The sequence below is a fragment of the Barbus barbus genome (assembly GCF_936440315.1).
Source record: "Barbus barbus genome assembly, chromosome: 15".
NCBI lineage: Eukaryota > Metazoa > Chordata > Actinopteri > Cypriniformes > Cyprinidae > Barbus > Barbus barbus.
In genome coordinates this window covers 28,837,711-28,860,722 of record NC_136743.1, presented here as the reverse complement: position 1 = coordinate 28,860,722, position 23,012 = coordinate 28,837,711, and the positions used below count along the sequence as shown (strand labels likewise).

At 36.9% G+C, this 23,012-nt stretch overlaps 1 protein-coding gene across 3 annotated transcripts in view; it reads left to right on the top strand.

Moving 5' to 3' along the window:
* Positions 1–23,012, top strand: part of LOC306881918 (histone-lysine N-methyltransferase 2C-like) — a 123,447-nt gene that overhangs the window by 2,921 nt on the left and 97,514 nt on the right. For all 3 annotated transcript variants that reach the window (XM_079436277.1, XM_079436278.1, XM_079436276.1), the window contains exons 2-3: positions 5,891–6,073; positions 16,363–16,451. In XM_079436277.1, coding sequence (XP_079292403.1) covers positions 5,892–6,073; positions 16,363–16,451 — 271 coding nt within the window. In that variant the 5' untranslated portion in view covers position 5,891. The remainder of the gene's footprint in view (positions 1–5,890; positions 6,074–16,362; positions 16,452–23,012) is intronic.

The window sequence follows — 23,012 nt, the reverse complement described above, 5'->3', positions numbered from 1 at the left end:
TGTGAAGTGCAGGGATGGGTTGGTGTCTGTATTCAGAAAGGCACAGAAAGCAAATAACGCGAGCCACTAAAGGGACATGGTTAGCTCCTTGCTAGCGGTAGCCTGTGACAGTACATACGATTTCACTCTCAGTAAGGAGAGATGAGGATGATGGCGAATGACTTACAGATCCTGAGCACCACTGACAAGCATCTGATCTTGTGAAATGTGTGGTAAGTACTGTTGCTCCATAATGTAAACATAGTTTGTGTGATCGCGTCTCTTGAAAGTGAAACTATAACGCGATCGATGGATCGTTCAAAAGCAGTTTCAATGCCTCGCATATTAATAACGGCTCCCTGATGCCCGCGTTTTATATACAGCATAATTACCCGACGATATAACTGCGAGAGAAAGTATTTAAATATATATTTTCCTCCCTGTGCTTCCTTCTTGCTGATGAGCCGTACTGTGAAACAGCCAATCAGAGCAGAGCTCAACATTGAGCAGTACTGTGAAACAGCCAATCAGAGCAGAGCTCAACATTGAGCAGCACTGTGAAACAGCCAATCAGAGCAGAGCTCATTATTATTCATGACCATAGGCGTAATTTACGGGTGGGACGGGTGGGACATGTCCCCACCACTTTTTACCAGGCTCGATATTGTCCCCACCACTTTTAAAAAGTAACTGAAAAATAGATTGCGTAAGGTATGTATTAAAGGAAAAGCACCATCTACAAATCGTCACTCTTCATAATCTAATTCATTCATTTAACAATTTTTTCCGCCGGTCAGAAGCTTTTCAACATCCTCAAAGATGAATATTAAGTCTCGTTGTGAAACTATCGCGAGATACGCGATATGCGTCATGGGATATGTAGTTTCCTTTCCCTATAATTAATTAGTCTACAGATCCTGTACCTCTTTTAAAATTTATTTGTAGTCTACAATGTTAATACTGTATTTTAGTCTTAAGGTCTCTGCACACTGAGTCCACATATTAAAAAGAAGACCACCAATTTCCGTGAACCAATTTATCCTGAACAGAGACTGTCTGAGGTATGGATACACACACAGACACACACACACACCCCGAACTGCGGCATCGGAAAGGTGCGCGCCAGGCATAAAAAAATAGGCAACAGCAGTTCTTTATATTCTGTATCTTTGTATTCCGCAATTTGTTTGTCATAAAGTGCTCTGTGCTGCAAGACAAAGTGTATTAATTTGTCTGACACCATTTTGGATTTTGGCTTTCGCTGTGGCTTTTTTTGTACGGTGGCTCTGAATGGTCAAAACACCTTCTCAAAGCATCTCAAAATGCTTTATACGGATGCGAAAAACGCAAAAAAATCGAACCCGATCCGATTTTTTTTTGACGGACGACAATTTCGGAGGCAGTGTGCAAACGTGATTGACAACGTGAAGTCGTATTTATTTTTCAACGTGCGAAAATTTCGGACGAAAAATTCGGACTCAGTGTGTAATGGCCTTTACTGTGCGTGGCTGCTTCACTAAAAAGCTTCTTATATCACTTCCACGCTTTCTTTTGGACATTTTGTTGATGTTTTAACATTTATGCTATAGGTAGCAACATTTACCGTTAACTAGCCTTTACATGTGGGGTGGGGGAGGAAAAATAGAGCTTTTATAAAAACGTCATAAAAAAAAAGATTCGTCAAAACAATTTTATTTATTTAATTAATAAAGGTAGTTTAACTATTTCAAACACAAATTAACTCTCATTCATGTTTTACACAAGGTTTTGCGTAGTTCAGGATTGGTTAAATTATTTGATTGGATGAGGAAACATTTTGTGGGCTTGTCTTGACTCTTGACGTAATGTTGATTCTTCGTTCAGCGCGTGCATTGATCACACCTACTTTTAGCAAGTTGTCCTTTTAGCAAGTTGTTCCACATTGTGAATGTTACGTTTTTCTTATTTGGATGTTTATAGACATATTTGTGAATGTGATGCATGTGTGGAAATTAAGTGCATTTCCAACTCTGAACTCAGTCCCCAAGTAAATTCGGTTATTAAATAAACAAATAGCAAAACGTTTTGTGCGGTGTCCCCACCACTTTTCAAAGCAAAGTTACGCCACTGTTCATGACCCTGCCAAATAAGCCAATAACAGACCGTTTCATTCTAGGGAGAAATCCTAGGGTTGTAAATGGACATGTAAAATCGTTTCTGGAGATTTTTTGCCCTTACCTAAGCCACATACCTTCTGTGTAGATATCAGAGAACAATTTAAAATACTGTATCAATGCATTCTATGGCACCTTTAAATCTTTATTACAAGCAATCCACACAAAATCTCATAAAGAACTTTGTTTTTCTACATCCACGAGTACCATTTATTATTGCCTTGTCTAAAAGTGCTCTTTCCCTTTAAACCTAGCCAAAAAAAAAAGAAAAGTGTTGTACTTTATAAGTTATTTAATGACTAAATATGAATTGTATACATCGCCGGACAAAGACTAAGACGGTGCGCTGCATGTCCTGCCAAATCTCTTACAGCAGGCGCGTCATCAGCTAGAGATTGTTTTTTTGAGATTCGCCTTTTTAGAGACCGCCGATCAAACATCCCCAAGTGATTATCGACCGATAAGGATCGGTAGCCGATCAATCGAAGCACTCCTAAAATTTTATGATACTAGAGACATTTTTACCATGCTGCTACCATGTTGTGAGTTAGAAAAACCTGTTAATGAACAATGTCCTTAACATCTGACAACACTTAAGTGAAAACTTTAAATTGCATGTAGAGATACAAAATTGGCTAATTGTGTTGTAAAATGAATCCAAAGACTAATAATTATGAAGTGGCATCATTCTGTACTGCTGTTTAATTGAGTGAAGAGAGGGAAAGATTCAAAGGCCTGTATCCTTTCGTAACCGTTAACCTTTTATTACACGTAACTTATTTAGTCTTTTTTAATGACTTTGTAATACCTCTTGAGAGGTTTGGAAATCCTTTGCACTTGCAAGGATGATGCAAGATGTTAACTATGGGCTGATGATTGCTATGGACTGAGTAGATTGGCTTATGCCAGTTTTAAAAGACACCTTTAAACCATTGTCTTTATACTTCAGGGCCCGTATTCCTAAAGATTCTAAGAATCCTTTTAGAGAGCTCCTAATTTAGCTTAAATTCTAACTAGGAGTCTTAGCTTAAAAGTGATTCAGGACCAATCTGAGAGCAACTCTGAGCGAGGAAAAGACACAAACGTTTATCTTAGTGAGGAGGCGGGGCTGACCTTTTGAAGACTATGATTGGTAGGGCTGTGTATTGGCAAGAATCTGGCGATACGATATTTCTTATTTTAGGAATAGGATTACATTTACATTTATTCATTTAGCTGACGCTTTTATCCAAAGCGACTTACAATTGCTATATATGTCAGAGGTCGCACGCCTCTGGAGCAACTAGGGGTTAAGTGTCTTGCTCAGGGACACATTGGTGTCTCACAGTGGATTCGAACCCGGGTCTCTCACACCAAAGGCATGTGTCTTATCCACTGCGCCATCACCACATAAGGATATATTTTTTAGGAAAGCTGTCATTAAGAACACACCACCATATGCAAACTTTGGGCAAAAAATAAATAAATAAAAATAGTTTAACCAGAACACACTGCAGAACACACTGGGATCTGCATTTGCAATAATCAGTATATATAACATTCAACATTATCGAACCACTTTCTGTGCAGTACGAGTCAAGGGGGAAATATTCAAGTGCTTGCATGATTCTTTAGTTAAATGTATGTATAAAATGTATTTTATAAAATGATAAAAATATATATTTATACTACTTTAAAGTTTCACAGTTTAAATTTACAATTGTGACATTTGATCTGAACAAAAAATGACATCTGCTTAATATCAATGAAAAATAAAGTGCTGGCAGGATTCCTATAGAAAACAAAATTGTAAAACAATCAAATAAATACAGATGTTAAACATTCTCAGAACTTTTCAACTTGGTTTTTCAGTTTGTGTTTATGTTCCGCGTGGAATCGCCGAGACCGCGACGCGAGCACCGCCCCCAACTGCACTGCAGCGCCACTCTACCGCCCGCCGCGTCCGGCGCAAAGGCTCCTCAAAACGGGACGCGGCAAGCAGCAGAACCGAGGTTGCGCTCGCGCCGTGGCCCCGGGGCGGACATTACCACAAAAGCCCAAATGGCGCCACACTTCAGCTTTGTACATCGAAACTATATTAACGCTAACATTAGTGGAGTGCCCTGATGCTAGTATTTCCTGTCACTGTTTAAGTTCAGAGATGAAGACTAGCGGTCGGGATATGAACTCAAAACGAAACAACTGCCATGAATCTTGTATGATTTTTATTTTAATTTTTTTAAATATCGATATTCCGTTTTGGAGAATCGATACAGTATCGCCAAACAAAATATCGCGATACTCACGTGTATCGATATTTTCTTACACCTCTAGTGATTGATTGGTTGTCCAAGAAGGAAATAATAGAGCGCTTTTAAGAGCAGGGTATACTATTAGCCTTCACTTTGAAATTACAGGCGTAAGTTTTCCGTACTCTCTCTCGCTCTCTCTCTCTCTCTCACACACACACACACGTTATATATATATATATATATATATATATATATATATATATATATATATATATATATATATATTCTTTATTTTTTATTATGCTGTCATACTTAACGTTTTTTATAGGAAATGAACAGCGACATAACAAGTGCTGTAACAGACCCAAATCATCACTGCTGCATAGTTGCATTTTTCCAGTTGCCAAACATGTTAATGTAGTGATAACATCCATTTCTGGCGCTATGGCGTTTCAGCGCGGTGTCGGAGATGTTAGCATGTCTTTAATAAGATCGGTCACAAACATGATCCCTGCACGATCTAATGAGTAGAGTCTTATTAACTCACTGTCATGCATTGTGTGCAACGCGTTTCTTCTCCCTCTTCATGTTTTGTCCATTTTCTCCACTGCTAAAGAAACTCTTAAGCCCCTTAAAAGTCCTTCAAAACAACTTTTGAGTAAATGATGGTATAAAAATAAAACATTATGACAGAATTGACAGACAGATGACAGAATATTTATTTTTGGGGGAACTATTCATTTAACGTTAACAAAACGCAAAGAGAAAAATCACTCACTATTCTTGACTGAACAACTTTAATACAGTTGTTTTAGGAATCAGTCTATGTAGCGTTTTATTTTTATATTTGTTCATTCAATTTAATTGAATGCTCTGCTAAATACACCTATTGTACCTGAAAATAAAGCACTATTTGTTTTATTTGTATATTATGTGTATTTGTATGTGTATCTTTTGCTCTCATGTTTTAATAAGAAAGATAAAATGATGACAAAGATTTTTATCTTCGACCACTTTGGCCTAAATATCTGCCATGTCTTTTTTTTTTGTTACCTTGAAAGGCTTTGTCTTTCTAGTTTGGCTGTAATTCTCAGACAACTTGTAAAACCAACATGACAAAGAATCGTGATAAAATCGTGATATTTCTAAAAGAAATCGTGATATGATATTTTTTCCATATCGCCCACCCCTAGTGCTAACACTTGTTTTGACTAATTTTCTTGGTGGTTCAGTTTTGAGTTGGACCCCTTATTATGAGCAAATCATACGAGCTTATTGAAATATTGTTTAAGTATTAAGCTCAGGGATTATTTTCTCCTCGGGCATTACCAGTGTTTAATAAAATCAGATTTAAAACCTCACTGGTTGGAGAATGTTGTGTTTTAAAGGCGTAAAGCTGCTGCAAAGCTGGAAAAACTTGCTGTATTGAAAGCTTTCCTGGAAATGTAGCATTTTTTGATATCAGTCTACATTGTAGCGTACAATTATGTTTTCTAATATATTACTTGTACATAATTTTTCTCACAGAATGTCATCAGAGGAGAAAAGTCTAGACCCCTCTGACAAAGGACCCTCGCCACCTCCTAGCAGCTCTGGGGCCACTCCCACTGGAAGTCCGGCCCCCACAGATAAGCGGCCCCGGGGCCGCCCTCGTAAGGACGTGTTATCCACGGCAACACCACATCCAGCTGTGCCCAGACAGAGAAAGAAGTAAGTTCAATTAAACTTCTGAATTGCTGTCATTATTGATTTAAATTGGAAGTCTAAATGTCTTCAGAAAATGAGGATCATTGGTTCTAAAAGTGAAGAATAGTATGATCTCATGAAATTCATCCTGTTGGCCAAACTCTGTCTATACTGGAAGCCTAAGGCTGTCAATGTTGATGGTATTAAAGCTGCGTGTCACCTCAAAATGTTCACCAACCACGAACCAGCTGGTTGTGAGTTTGTGGTTAGACTTCAGCAACTTTGTGTCCCATTTTATTTTGAAATGGAGGTCCATTGCTGTCCATTGGTGGGTTGTTTTTGAATTCCAAAAGAGTATAGTTTGTATTTGTTCCAACATCTTGTATATAGGAAACTTTAAAAAACAAGATGTTATTTAAATGAGTAGGTCAGAACAGAAACATCACAAATTGCCATTGGTGTAATGGTCAAAGTCAACATCATAATATCAGAAAAAGTTGGTGTTAAGTACCAGAATAAGGCAAGGTGGTTAGAAGAGAGGGGTTGAAAGGCAAGAGATTGCTGATGAAGCTGTTTCGGCAGCAGAGCAAGTTACTTTTAAATGGAAAATATTGATATTTAATTTTATTAGAATTGTTTTTTTTTTTTTTTACATTTACATGACCTTTGCTGTCAATTAATGCTGACTTAAAGTTCATCTTTAAAAACACCAATAATTTAATAAAACTGTTTTAAATTAAATCTTTATTCATCATGCTTTTGTGATGCCGAAATTCACTTATGGCCTTTAAATCGATTTTAGTGTTTAGTATTTATTTTTTTAATTATAAAAAAAAAAATCACTAATCAGTATTAGCAAAAATTTTTATATTGCACAGTGCATGCATGCAAATAAAATATTTCAGATGCGTGCTAAAAATAACGTGGAAGGGTTAGCAGTGCAGCACATCGCAAATAGGAAGTGAAATATGGTGCAGTGAGCACACTTTCCATCTTTGTTGATTTATACTGAGAACATTCTAGTTTTGATGCACCGCTCATATCCAGTGTTGACATTATGCAAGAATTTGATTCATGGACTAATGATTAGCTTTCCTCCTATGCGACAAGCCATGCATTTGATCAGTTTAGCTTCATGGACACGTGACAGTGGAGACCTTCTCACCGGCTCTGATATGTCTCTCTGACAGTCAGTTTTGAATGATGGTGCGTTCAATTAACCCCTCCGAGCCCTTAGGTTATTTAGCCATAGAACACATTAGAGTTCCTCTAACGAGAAGCACCTGCTTAGAGTTTACCTGCCTGGCAGCATAATCCAGCGAGGGACTTCAGGCTCACCAGAAGCCATTGAATGTACAGGAGCAGTTATTGAACGGTAATCCTGGCACACTTCCTCTGTTTCACATCTGCATTTGAGAAGAGTATGTGCATCTTTCTTTCCTTGGATAACAATCTAAATGGAGAGGAGGCACTTGGCATTTTTCCTGAGGGGATTAATTATATAGGAGTCTTTGAAGTGAAAAGCGCAGGTGCCTCTGCCAGCTTAGGAGCTTACTATGTGTGTAAGGTGTGATGGCAGTGTCTACAACTAGGAACAGTCTAGTGCATGGTGCTTTTCATTAATATATCTCACAAAATCCATATTCTTCAAAAGAAGAGTACCCACTACTTACCTTTCAAACATCTAAAACTATTAATGTGCTCTTGTAAAACAGTTCAAATTACTACACTTTCAAAAAAAATTGCAAAAAGTGTACATTTAGTGGTACAAAGGGACACCATAAAATTACATATTACTACAATTCTTGTAAAATTATTACATTATTTGTCAAATTAATTGAAATGGTTAAATTAAAGTATTTGTAAATTCAGGTTTATAGTTTTTATTTTATTTTGCATTTTGAATATGCAACCTATAACATAATGATTCAAGTGTTTTTACAGAAAATCATATCTCAGTGACCTGAATGTCATACATTCTTATTGTTTACAAGAAGAAAACATGACCTTTGTGAAGTGTTTATTTTAATACTTAATAGACATTATAATGCAAAAAATGTTATCTGGTTTAAATGTCAAACAAAAATCAAAGTCATTATGAAATTAACCATGATGCTAAGGTGTTGTGTGTGGTTGCTATGCGGTTGCTAAAGTAATATGAGGCTGTTTCTTCACAGTGTTATAGCCCATGACAACAGATCCAAACCCAAGTATGAGATTCCATTCAGTGCAAGTCTGGAGGTTTTTTCACCCATCTTATCATCTGCCAATGCTTAGAGAAATAATGGCAATCCTCTCCTCAACAAGCCACATGGTTTGAGGTGTCATCCAAGTCTGTATCACAAACAGTGCGGGAAAGATTACACATTTAATATTTAGTAATATATGTTGGTTGAAATCCTTAATTGTTAATAATAGTAATAGTGCTGCTTGCCTTGGCGACCAAAAGGAATTCTTTAGTTTATTGTTTTATAGTCCCTTTTGTTGCTTGCTTTAGTCAGTTTAGTGGATCTCTAAGGGTTCGATTGAATTTGGTCCCATGATTTTGAAGGAAACCATTGGGTCTGTTTGCATCACGTTTAAAAATCCATTCCATAAAACTCCACTCCAGATTTTATACTGTAATCCTGCATTGGCTCTACTTTCTAAAACAGTTTATTTTTTTTCCCCCTCTGTCTCTCTCTCTGTATGGTGGGATCATGGGGATAAGTTATAGGTCTCTGGGCTTGGGGGTTGGGTGCCGAGCACGCCTAAATGGGCCGTGCATTACTGCGTTCTCCTCTTTTCGTTTTGCAAATACATAGTCCAGTGCCTGTGTGTATATATGCACAAATATACTAAACCTCAAATGTGTGTACTGCATGATGATTTTTCTTTTACCTGTGATATTTAATGCTGTGCAGAGCCAACACAGGGTTTTAAAACAAACAACATCAGCATTACGTAGTGACACATGACTGGCAGTTGCAGGTGGAGGTTACATGACATCATAACTGTTATTCTTGAACGAGACCAAGGTTTTCTATTTAAAGTCATTTAAATCAGTTATTAGAATTGTCATGATTCCATATTCTTCCGTTTTTTTCTCATTGAATACTGTTTCTCTTAATCCCAGTATGGAAGTAAACTGGTTTGAGAGTGGCATTTTTAATGTTGGCTTTAAATTAATATCATTTTAAAATGAATGCATTTAGCAGATGCTTTTATCCGAAGCAACTTGCACTGCATTAGTGCGTTCAAAGCAGATTTGATCAGTTCATGCATTCCTTGGGAATCAAACCCATGACTGTGGTGTTGCTAGCAGCGCATCACTCTACTGTTTGAGGTATGGGAAAGCTATTAAAATATTGTTCCTTTGTTCATTTACATTCATAAGTAGGACATTTTCATGTTTCCTCATCGAGCTGATGTTTGGCTGTCTGGGAATCATGATGCATATTTAATCCTCTGTCTACTATAGAGTCATCTTGGGTTGGGGCGTTAACACGGTTCATTTCTGTGGTGCCTCCATCCAACCCATTTGAATAGCTAAAGGTTTACTCTAAAGGTACATGGACCAAACAAATCGATCCTAAAGTGCATTGAATGACAGATTAATGACCTGTCAGGGCAGTATTAGCTTCATTGTGTGACTCGGGTGTGCTAAATTAGCATGTTTGTGTTATATGTGTACTAAATGATTTCCTTTGGAAATCACAAAGGGATATGTTACTGGCTACCTTGGTGCTCAGCTTACAAATGCCTTTGTCTCCTGACAAGTGTCATTTGAACTAGAGACATTGAGCTCAGGCTGCAGTGGTGATACACTTTGTTTACTTACTCGTACAGGCTCATGCAAATGTTTGGCCATATTACAGCCAATAAATGTTTCAACAGTGAAGCTATATGTAGCATTTTTTTCTTTTTTAAATATACATGTCTGTCCTTGTGATAATGGGACTATTTTGATTGATTATTTTTTGTTTTAAACAGATACCTCATTGTCATTTTGTCTCTCACACAGCATTATATATGAGATTAGTCAGTGTCATTTTGTTTTTCCTATTTATATTTTGGTTGCTTAATGCAAGTAATATTCCATATATGCCTTGTTTTTTTTAATAAAATACATTATTGTTACAATTCAATTGGTTAAGAGATGATGTACTGGCATATAATTCTGCAATGCCAATTTTTACTTGCATTAAGTTAATTTATGTCGGCTCTTTTGAGATTATCAGTATAAACCGATAGGGTTTCCTGCTTGGTTGATTAACAAACATGTTATTTACTGATAGTTTGACAAATGTGAATAATACACAATTTCGGGGTTTTTCTTTTTGGTTAATTTTTAGATACTATTGATTAAAGGGGTCATATGATGCGATTTCAAGTTTTCCTTTCTCTTTGGAGTGTTTCAAGCTGTTTGTAACCGCAATAGTGTTGATGCAGCCATGTCAGGGAGATGCTTTGTGTTTCTATGCGAAAGCAAAAGCACTTTATTTGGCCTTCCGAAAGTAGATGCAGTTAGGAATCATTGGTTAAGACAACAGCACAACCCAAATGTTCGAAATCATGCAACGCATTTTATGGATGACAGTTTTGTGAACCTAGGAGAGTACAAAGCTGGTTATGCACTAGGGATGGGCATTTCAAGCAAAAGTAATATTCGAGAATCGCTAGGAATTATTCGATTATTATTCGAAAATGGCACTCCTTCCCTGTATGCATGCACGCACGTCACGTTATTAGGCTAGTGTTACACACCCATAAACAGAGAGAGAGAGAGACCATCTGTATGATAACAAACTGTTTAATTTATTTAAAGATAGGCTATCTTAACTCAAGCCATATAATGACTGTAACATGCTGAAACATTAATACAATAAACGTAACAGAATGACAGCACTTATTAACATAGCAGTCCAACCATTAGCATAAATCAACTGCTCATAAGGTATTAACTGCTCAAATATATTCCAATACTTTTGCAATTATATCGTTGGGTAATTATACTGTAAATTAACTGCGGGCATCAGTGAGCCGTTATTAATATGCGGGGCATTGAAAATGCGTGTTTGCGACCGTTTTACTTTCACTTTAGAGATTCACGATCATATGTTTAAACTATAAAGCAGCAGTACTTACCGCACATTTTACAAGATTAGATGTTTGTCAGTGGTGCTCAGGATCTACAAATCAATCGCCATCGTCCTACTCTGTTGCTGGTAAGTGAAACTGCATGTAACTTACTGTAATGTAAAAAGCTATCGCTAGCATGCGGCTAACCATATGTCCCTTTAGTGGCTCCGTAGAACGCGTTATTCATTTTCCATGCCTTTCCCAGTACGGATTCAGCACACCTCTAACCCAGTCGGGGATATTTGTGGTCCGCGCAGAACTCTTATTTGACATCGTTCTTAGTTGCAAGTATACAGCATTCGCGTGAAAGTGTGTTCTTCTGTTGTCTGACAGCTTTTAGGTGCGTTATTGGCGCTTACCTCTGCTTAGGTGCGTTATTGGCGCTTACCTCTGCTTACGTGTCACCACCGCATCAGCACCGAAAACATGGGAATTTTTAGCCAAATATAATCGCACAACCTATCTGATATTCTATGAATAAATCGACTAATCGAATATTTGAAAATCGTGACCCATCCCTACTATGCACGAAGGCTATGGCTAAAAAAAAAGGTCAATTCCGACTTTGCTATGACAATCTGGTGCTTCTGAATCAGCGACTGTAAGTATGTTTTGTTATTAGTTCAAGTATTTGCTATTGACTAAGGGGCATTAATTACATTTCCGACGCGTGCTTGTGGTGTTCGGCCAATCACATCGCACTGGGTCAGTTGGCCAATCAGAGCAGGCTGCACTTGTTGGAAGGAGGGGCTTTGTTGGAAACTACACGTTTGAGAAAGGTGGGTCATAGAGGATCTACAATAATGTACAGTATTTTAAAAATAATGTGTTTTTTGAACAGTAAAGCATGTCAACATTTTCTATTACACCAAATACACAAAATAATGATCTTTAAAATAGCATCATATGACCCCTTTAAGTATTTTATATAACTGTGCATGTGCATATGTTTATTTTAGTTCAGTAAACTTTCAGTGAGTTGTTTTTGCTATTATAATAATTTTATTGCATTTATTTATTTGGTTGTATGTTAATATTTTATGTATTTTGATTTGGCCTAGAAGATGTGTATGCATCCAATACAATTACAAAAGTCATCTTATATGCAAAGTAAGCATATTAAATGCAACTCAAGTGTCTACTTCAATGCTTCAAATAACCTTTGTGAAAATAAAATGTCAAAATATGAGTGAAATAATGTTACATATATATTTATGTAAAAATTAAACAACATACATGTGACCTGTACTTATTAAAATACATTGTAAAAAAAAAATAGGATCATACTAAATTTTATTATATTTAAAATTATTTAAAATGCCTTTCCAACAAATGGGTAAAACCCAGTGGATTGAAGGACAATGGCAAAGATTGAGGGCTGCACTGTGATCCTATATATTATTTGTGTTGGTGTATGTGTATATATTCACCACTGGATATATTAAAAAGAAGAAGAAAAAAAAAAAGGTCAACTGATTTCAATTGCTGATTTCAACTTAACTCCTTACCCAGACATGTGGTCTGTGATGTTGCTCCGTGTGTGTCTGTAACCTCTAGGGTGAAATCCCTCCGCCCCTTTGTCAGCGTTCAGCCTTGTTAACTGTCTGGTATAGGGAGTCATTTTTGGCATGGGACAGACTGCGATTTCTCTCTCCAGTGGCACTGGTAATTACCCATCCATCCCTCACACTCCCTCCTCACTCCAGCCCCAGAGAGGGGCAGGCTTCCCTTAAACTCTGCTTGCTGTACCTCCTCCATCTTCAAACTGTGAGACTTTAATTTGAATGCCTGACAATTACAATCACCCTGATGAAGTGATACATAGATCAGACAAGAAGAGCCCCCCGAGGGATTCTGACAGCCATGGATCTTTACTGCGCATTTGTGGGCTGGATGTGTAGAAATGGATGTTTGGCTGCAGATGGATGTGAGTTTGTTCTCAGTTGGGGGATCGTGACCAAGAATGGGTCGCGGGACTGTTTTATTAGTGTTGCAGACAATAGGACTGCGCAATATGTGTATGTTATAGGATTGGGAATATGTTTGGATTGAGAATGAGGTCAGATGACAGCATCATACAAAATGTGGAAAAACTCCAGAGCTCTCTAATTTAAAAAAAAAAAAATCATTCTAAATAGTAATTCTCATTAGATTCCCAATACTGTAATACACATTTGATTTATTTCTCTCACAATTTGCTAGTCTGTCTCTCACTGTACTATCCAAAAGGCAAAAGTTTAGAAATAAATCTTAAAGTGTTAGTAGCAAACATCACAAAGTATGTGAAGCTTTTGAAAATCTTTATTCTACATTGTAAAAATAGGAGATGGTCCATTAACCCCAAAAAGAAATAAAAAATCAATGGGAGAAGCCATCACTCTCTGGCTGTATGGTTAAAAACAACAATGTGTGTGTGTGTTGGCTCAGTAAGCCTGAAAAATATCCTTTTGGTGTCTGATTTAAGCTAAAGAATTTATCAATTTAGGTTACCACTGTAAGAATTCCTAATGTAAAATGTATTATTTAAATATAGCCTTGAAAAACTTGAGATTTCAGTTCAAATAAATAGCAGCTGTACTTGCATGCTGCCTTCCCATAGAGGTATTTTGACATCTCAAAGGGAAGCTTTACTGTTACTGTAAACACAGAGGAACTGTGAATGTGTGTATACATGCTAACGGTGTGTAAATGTTTTAGGGAAGCAATATATAGACACATATATATATATAACCAGCTTCACATTTCAGCCATTGTTCTGTTATAAATGATGTTGAAACAATGGCCAACTGTAGGCACTGGACCACCGAATCTCATGAGAGAACCTGTTTTACAAAGTGGCCGTTTAGTATGTAACATGATTTTTTTCCCCACCCCTAAACCTAACCGTCATTGGACTTTAAGCAGATTGTACAAATGAAATCATGCAAAATCACCCAAAAAAGCACTGAAACTGTTAGGAATTGCCATGAGAGTGTGTTGGACCACCCAGATATCTTAGTCACTGTTAATGATGTGGAAGTGCTATTTACAGAGGCTCTCTTCCTTTGGGCTGCATTAGATGTTAGTATGTTGTAGTATGTTTATATTGTCCATCAGATACTGTGCTCTTGAGTGCTGCTTGTTCTGAACAACTGGAGCGTCACAAAGCACCATAGCAACAGCTTCAGCTCGTTCTGAGGGCAAACTCCTGTGTCTGGCAGCCTATCATGACACAGTCCATTGAAAGGCTGGGGGGAAAAAAAGAGAATACTTTATTGGCATCAGTAAAGGTAATGAGATTTGCATTTCTATCTGTTCTTTCTGAAAACAAAGGTGGATTTTACTGCATGAGTCGGTGACATGATAAAATAGGGAACAATGAGCTCTTCAAACGACATGGAAAACAGTAAAAATAGTGGTAGGATTGATTGTGCTCAAGTTCTCTTAACATCAGCTCTTCCGAAAAGATTCCCGGTCAATCAGGCATTGAGAAATAATAACCTTTGTGTCTATAAACATGGGTGATGGTTCTGCACACCAAGAAAACGCCAGCAGGAATCTTTGAATTGGTCCCGGCTGATTTCTGTAGCTGGTGAAGCAGGTTGGCTAAGGAAGTCTTGATGCAGGTTAAAGTCAAGATAAAATTCTATTTGTTCCTATTTACTTAGTTAATATATGTTCTAGGTCTTATTGTGCACAATTTTACGGAAGCCTGTTTTCACCTTAGAGTGAAAAAAAATGAATTAAAAATTAAATAATTAAATGAAAGGTACATTACTGTTCAAAAGATTTGGGTCAGTAAGATTGTTTTTAAATATTTTTTTCAGCAAGGATGCATTAAAATGATCAAAAGTGACAGTGAAGACTTTGGAAACCTGTTGCCACCATGTAATAATAATAATACAAATAATAATAATGATGATAATAAATAAATAATTCAAACATAAATTAAAAAGGTAATTGTCACATTTTATCTCACAATTCAGACTTTTTTTCTTGCAATTTTGAGGCAAACGTCACAATTGTGAAATGTCGTAAATACTACTTTTTTTATAAAAAAATAAAATACAAAAAACAGAATTGCAAGAAAAAAGTTAGTTGTGAGATTTAAACTCAGAATTCAAACGTGCAGGAAACAAAGTTAGAATTGTGAGGGAAAAGTCACAATTACATTTCTTATTTTATTTATTTATTTATTTAATTTTGAGGTGTAAATGAGCTTCCATTAGAAAACTTTTACATTGTTACAAATAATTGTATTTCAGAAAAAAATGCCTTTTTTTTTAATTTTTTTTTTTACTTTCTATTTATCATCATCAAAGAGCCCTATAAAAAATCCACAATAATATGAAGATATGAAGCAACACGACTCAATATTGGTAATAATAATAAATGTTACTTGAGCTGCAAATTAGCATATTAAATGCTAAAAGCTTTTTTTTTTTTTTTTTTTTTTTTAAACTGACCTCAAACCTTTGAACAGTACTATATTGTGGATTTTATATCTTGCAAAGTGACTTTAGTTTATTCCTCACAATTGCGCTTTAAATGTTATTTTTATTCTGAGATGGAAATGGAAATGCTCAAGGTCTCCAAGCACTCTTATTTTCATTCCCTCCAGTCACCTGTCATATAGACAATTTTCTGCTGTTTGGTTGGACTGTTATTTCCCTTTCAAGATGTATGTATCCAGCAAAGCTTTAAAACCATAAATGTTTATTTCCTTGTATTTAAATGTTCAGGCTTTTTAATTACTCCAGAAAGGCTAATTATTGTGCGATTACAGCTCACACAAACCACAGGATGTAGCGCACTGCTTAAATGCTCACATATGCCATGCACGGACCAAACCTGATCCGACTGGATGCTGCTCGTCAGAATGAGTCACCAAGAAGATGAAACCCGGTTGAGTGTGTAATCTAGGTTTGAGAGCAGGGTTGTGTATCTGCCCTCAGGGCTTCTGAGTAAATGCGGAAATGACATCTTCACGAAGCTCGTCTATTGAACAGCAGCTTTAATGAGAGGTCTCGCACCCGTTACTTCCCCCTCAGCGCAAACAAATGTGCCCACACACAAACACACGGTTTTCACAGGGCCGCCCCACCCTCGCCCGGGGCAGCGGACACTCGGCGACAGCTGGGACCGTATTTAACTAATTCACAATCAACCAGTCTTCCCTCAAGCAAGCGTGCTAATGAATGTCTCTTTCTCAGGAATCGGGGGCGAGGAAAAGCTCTGGTGGAGGATGAAGACAGCACAGATGGAATGGAGGCCGCAGAAACAGGAAGCACACAGGAGACAGGTAACTACAGCCCTCTTTTCCTTGCTTGCTTTCCCACTCTATTCTTCTCTCCTCCCCCACATATACCCTGTTTAAATGTCTTTTCCCTGCGCTCCGGGTTTCCTGTGTCAGTCTTTTCTTTTCAGCCGTCACATCCCCCTTCCTCAAGAGTCAGAGCGCGAGGCTGCCTCTCCTCTGAGGCAGTTCCAATGATAAACAAAATCACAATGTGGAGCCCAGAATTGATTTTCTTTCCCAGCTGCGCAGTCAATCTAACTCAAACCTCGGCCGGCCGAGGAGGAGCTTTCGAGAGGCTCGGCCGTCCACACTCCTTGAGCAGGATTGATGAGATTTTCGCCCATCTCCACATGGCTCCGCTCTCTAGCTCTAATTGAAAGGATTTGACTCCAGCCACAGCCTTTCTGCTCTGGAGTCGCCCCAGCACCTCTCAAAGCATGTGATTGAGGTTCGCAGCAGCCGCTGGAAGCTAATGCCCGCTGAAAGCCTTTTAAAATCTAATCTTGTGCATTTTCCTCTCATTTTCTCAGCCCTTTTGCCTGCTCGTGGTGGGCCACTTTCTGTTGACGGTATGATGTACGTTCAGGTTCACAAGCAGATTCATTATTTGTATTGGCTGCAGTTGTGTTTATACCACTTAGCTTTAGAGGGGTTTGTAAATTAGTGTTATTTTGTGAAGGTCAGTAGTATGACTGTTTTATATTCTTACTCCTAACTCTTATAGGGCTCATGAACTGCCTCTGTTTTTATTTTGTACTGTGCTCTGAGGCCCACTTACAATGTTATCAATATTTTTACATCAAAAAGCGTTTTATTTTTGACCCCCCTCATCAGAACGCTATGTGCGAATGGACATGGCAGATTGTAGACTCAGAAGTAAACACCCACTGTTATGATTGGGTAATGTTGTGTATTTTTGACAGCCTACATCCTTCAGATGGACTGCTGTGTTTTAGGTTAAAAATGCATAAATACTCATATCAAGGGATCTGTTTAACAGACAAAGCAATAGTGATCACATAATGAACAGTTACTTACACAGCATCATCTTTTAGTCTCAATCTTGCTAAAGTCCCGCCTTGTTTGTAAACAAATCCGCGGTAAAATGAGGTGAACAAAGCACCAACTTCTTACTGACGCAGTCTGGATTTGAATTAAAAATAAAGTTAATCTACTCTTTCTTAATGTTATGATCAGAAGGAAGGCAATGCAAAGACTGTTTTTCGACAGCTTGATACTGCACAGCATCTTGTTGTCTTCAGAGTAGGACAGAGTATTGCAATAATTATGACGACGATGTCAAATTTGAAAATATTGTGAATATCGAACAAAAGAACATGCCGAATGTCCGATATTACGTCCCCTTAAGTATTATCGTGCAATAGACGTGAGGTAGCTTTCATTAGTGCGGTTGCCAGATATCAAGAGTTCAAATCCCTGTAACAGAGTTTCCTGTTACAAGAATACATTTTCTGCCCGGTGTTTTGTTTATTTTAAGCAGTCTGGCAACCATGCGCACGTGCTCGCTCCTCATTGCGGAAGCGCCGCCGCGATGATCTGAAATCACTGACAAACAAGTTGGAGTTTAGCGATCAAAATGAAAGTTTTACTGTTCTGTCATGAGAACTCGACTGTATTGTTTGCGATTGTGATCGCTGAATAAATGCACTTACTCAACTGCTGTTGTTTGTACAGAGAAACATAGGCTAATGCAATTTGTAATTACTATTAGGAATTTCACTGTTATAATATTTTTCATTTGTTTTACCTGTTTTCATAATATAGACAGAGCGAGTGCATAAGTCTTTGGTTTTAATTTATATACTAAAAAAGTTGACCGAATGCACGTGCTGTACTTGTTTTGCATTACTTCAGTTACATATACATGTTCATTTAATAAAAAGCAGTAAGTGATCACTTGGTCTAGATTTTTTTAAATGCTGAAATTTGCACTAAACATTTTCTATTTACTTTGTAACAATAGCTATTTTATTTATTTTTTATTTATTTATTTAGTCATTTAGCAGACTAAATTTTTTATCTAAATATTGTTTTTTTTTTTAATGGGGGCAGAAGAAAAACATGTTTTTTTTTTTTATTATTTAAAAGCAAATGCAAACATATCGAGATATATATCGAATATCGTAAAAATTTTGAAAATATCAATTTTTTTATATATCGCCCAGCCCTACTTCAGAGCCATCTTTATCGAATGGTTTCTGCATAGGCCTCTCTCTTAAACACTACATGCATGAGTCAGTGGGCGGGGCTAAACAGGCAGTGATGTAGAAGCAGGCGTTGATCATCTTCTGCGGAGGCGGTGGTTATCCACACTATTACGTCATGAAGTGGCACATTCCACAAGCTGTCGTTTTGGCAGACAGGTTCCAGTATATGCTGTTTTTAAACTAACAATAAAGTTTTGAGTTCTGAAACTTTCAGGATGTTTTTATAGACCTCTTAATTTTGCCATAAGTCAAACATATTAAGGTTCTGCAATATATAACTATATTGTGGAAACTTAAATTCCTGTAGAGCTGCTTTGCAACGATTTGTATCGTAAAAAGCACTATACAAATAAACTTGAATTGAATTGAATTATATGTCAAAAGATCAAGGGATTTTGGTTTCTCAGTTCATGACCCCTTTAAGTGTTGTCACCTCACTAGTGTTGCAATGTTTTTTTTTTTCTGTGGACACGAATGACATCTCAAATTGTTTGGGCTGTTGAGAGGAGGTGTGCTCATCATTATGAAAGCATTAAAATTAAACAGACATTATTAACTGCAAGAAAAATATTAGTTTATCTAACCGACCATAAGTTATGTATTATCAAATTTACACTAACATTCAAAAGTTTGGGGTTGGTAAGATTTTCAAGTCTCTCTTCACCAAGGCTGCGTTTAGTTGATGGGGGAAAAAAACTGTTGTGAAATATTGTGAAATATAACAAATTAAAATCATATTACAAAAATTATTATATGATTACAAATAATATTATTATACAATAATATTAAGTATAAGTAAAGTTTAATTATTTTTGGAGAATTGTAATTATTCAGAACATTTATATCAAGAAAATATAAAATATAAAAAATTAAATATATAATCTGTGAATCTTTTTTTTTTTTTTTTTTTTTGTGTTGGTTTTGATGTCAGTGAACTGATATTTATATAATGAATTGGACTGTCTAATGCCACATCTGCGAGAGACGCACAAAGTGGCAACCAGAAAAATTCTTGTTACTGGAATAGCTGCGCAAAACGCGTCATCCGTCAGACTTTTGAAAGCTCCAGGGCTTTAGTTAAAACTACAGCTCGTACTTCTGCATTTTTCTATCACCAACTCACTGACAGTTCACTGACAGCTCACTGACATTGGACCCAGCCCAGTGCATTATGTGTGTTGAAGTTTCCCTAGCTTTTACCAAAACTGAATGCCATAGTCAAGTTTTATTGAAAGCCTATCTGGCCAGTGCTGAATTACACCTGTAAGTATCACTACTTTTAGTTACTCCCCAATGCTGCAGGAACCCACAACATTTAGCAACACAAAAGCAAATTTATCATGCTTTTTGTCTTGTCTAAAACCTGAAGTAGTAACACTGTACGAATGCAGTCTGTTTTTGTATTTATTTACAATATAGGCCATTTTTCATAGTTTGATTAGTTGAAACTGTCATAGTAGTTTCTTCGTTCGTTCTGTGGAGCTGTAATAACCAGGTGAATTGTCTTGACACCGTAGGAGAGCTGACGCTGCCTTTGAATGTCAAGTCACTTTCACCTTGGAGGCTGGAACACCCCCCAGGTCAATAATACGAGCTGGCATCATTAAAGGTGCTGTCAATAACTGCCTAGCCTCCTGAACCCCTGAAATAACCTCTGTGTCAAGGTCACCACTGAAGTAAATGGCACCATAGTTATGAAAGACCCTTCAGTACCCAGAACTACTCAAGATTTAAAAAAAAGAAGTGCTGCTTCTTGGAGGAAGCTGTCAGAATTTTCATTCTTTTTCTCAAGTGCTGTTCTAACTACATTTTGACTTTTTCAAAAGAAAATGTGAGTGGTGTTTGCCTGTGCAAAACCCGCTGCCTCAATGCCAGGGTGTTGTAAATGGTTTCCTGGGCATTGCTTTTCAGTTGCTAAGGTGCTCTGAGTGTTTTACCATGTTGTTATTCAGTTTATAGGCTTTTCTGAGTGTTTGTAATATTGTAGTGTTTTTAGCACAGTGATTTTTAGTTGCTAAGGTGTTCTCAGCATGTTGCTGTTCATTTGCTGAAATGTTTAGCAAATTGGTATTCAGATGCTAACAGTGTTTTTAGCACATTGCTATTTAAGGTTCTCTGAGGTCTGAGTGTGTTTAGCATATCACTATTCAGAGGGGATTCTTCGTAGTATGTTTTTTGGCATGTTGCTGTTTAGTTGCTAAGGTGTTCGCATGTTGATATTTAGCTTATAGGCTATTCTGATTGTATTTAGCATGTTCTTACCATTTCTAGGGGTTTTGAGTGTTTGTAACATTGCTATTCAGACATTGTAGTATTCTTAGTGTTTTTAGCACAGTGGTTTTTAGTTGCAAAAACTAAAACTATTTTATCATCCAGCTTGTGGAAATAACTGATTGCTTAGAAAAATAGTGGCACATCTCTCCAACAACTTGCACAATTTGAGAATTCAGTTCACGTTTGGTACAAATGTTATGGGATGACTTGTTGATGTTTAATACCAAGCACCTACGTTTTGCTCAAATCCCTAATCATAAGTCATAAAATCATAAGCATTGCTAATAACGATGCTTTCCTTAACAAGAGCCAGTTACTAGTTTTCTTTGCAAATTGAGCCTAATTTGTAGTGTCTGTTGTAGTTCCACTGAACGATTAGACTGCAGTGGATGAGATGAATACAGGAGGTGGTTGACTGCAGCTGTGGTTTCAATGCGGTTTATTTTAGACCACAACTAGATCTCGGCTCACTAGGAGATCTTAGTCACAGGTGACTCACACCTCTAATTGTCCACATTGTGTGCGTTCCGAGGTGACAGTTTTCCCAATTTCTCTCTTATTAACACACAGCACATGTGCTCTGCATATATCCCCATATATAAAAAATGTTCGAAACAGCCAAACCAAAGAACTTTCTACACTTTTGTTTTTGTTTTGCTGGCAGCTGTTGACATTGTGCAAATCCAGCCGGTGTTCTCATGTCATTTGGGATCTTTAAAAAAACGAAACGCATTGGCCTGAAACCGAAAGTCTGGTTCCCTAGAAACAAATAGCGCTGTTTAGAAAAAATTTCATGGATGAAAATTCATTTGAGGCAAAGGTACGCAGTCAGAGGCCTTTCATTCAGGCTTGTCAGTCTCATTAGCCGAGGCTGTGACGTTCCTTTTAAGGGCTTCAACAATTACACTGACCTGGAAATCTCACCTTTCGGTTAAAAGAACCAGTCGTCTTTTTGATAAATGCATCATCTGTTTGTTTACTCCACAATGAAAATATGCATTAGCTGGACCAACTTGGAAATGAGTGTTTTGGTGTCATTTGAGCCAAAAAAGCTACAGTTTGGAGATTTCTGCCTTTTCTTATTAAGGTAGACAGTAGCTTTGCTTGTATGCCTTTTGGAAGAAAAAGAGGGCCAATTAAAAATAAAATGAGGAAATCAATTTATTAATAAATCATTTATTTTCAAATTGACAAATATATTTAAAACTGTTTATTTAAATAAGCAATGTTGAGCAATAAAACAATGCATTAATAAATCACAGAAAGAGGACATGAATAGACATCTTTAAAACTGAATAATGTTTGAAATGTTAGTTAAATGCTTTTTTTAAAATTCATTTTAATGCAATTGTCATGCTGTTTAAATGTTGCATTAAAACGGTTTATCAGTTTTTGTTACATTCAACTAAATTGTTCAACAAGAATTAAATAAATAGACCCTCTTTATATTAAATGTACAAACATTTAAATGATTCTTTTGATACAGTGCACTTATTCATGTTTTTACATCGTACTTACTGAACTTATTGTACTAATTTTAAAAATACCTGCATGTAATTACATTTGTAATTAATTTATGTAGTTACGAATTACACATTTCACCCGGACCCTTAACCAACCCTTAAAGGGACACTTCACCCCAAAATGAAAATTAAATCATCATTTACTCACCCTTGTGTTGTTCTAATGCCTGTTTTCGGACCACAAAACCTGACCCTAACCTTAACCGTGCTCCACCTTAATAGCAGCAAAAGTGCTTTGCAATGAACACAATAAGTACACTGCACCTATCAAATCTTTTTCACAAGTACATAGTAGTTAAAGGGGTAGTTCATCCACAAATAAAAATTCTGTCATTAACACAAACCCGTAAGACCTTCGTTCATCTTTGGAGCACAAATTAAGATACTTTTTTTTTTTTAAGACCCTGCATAGAGACAGCAACGCAACTGATAAGTTGCTTGCATTCTTCAATCAGTAAATTGATCATTTGTATTTATTTTGATGTGGTTTGCATGTCTGAGAACGTCTGAGAATGACTTTCCTAAAAGGACTTTAAACT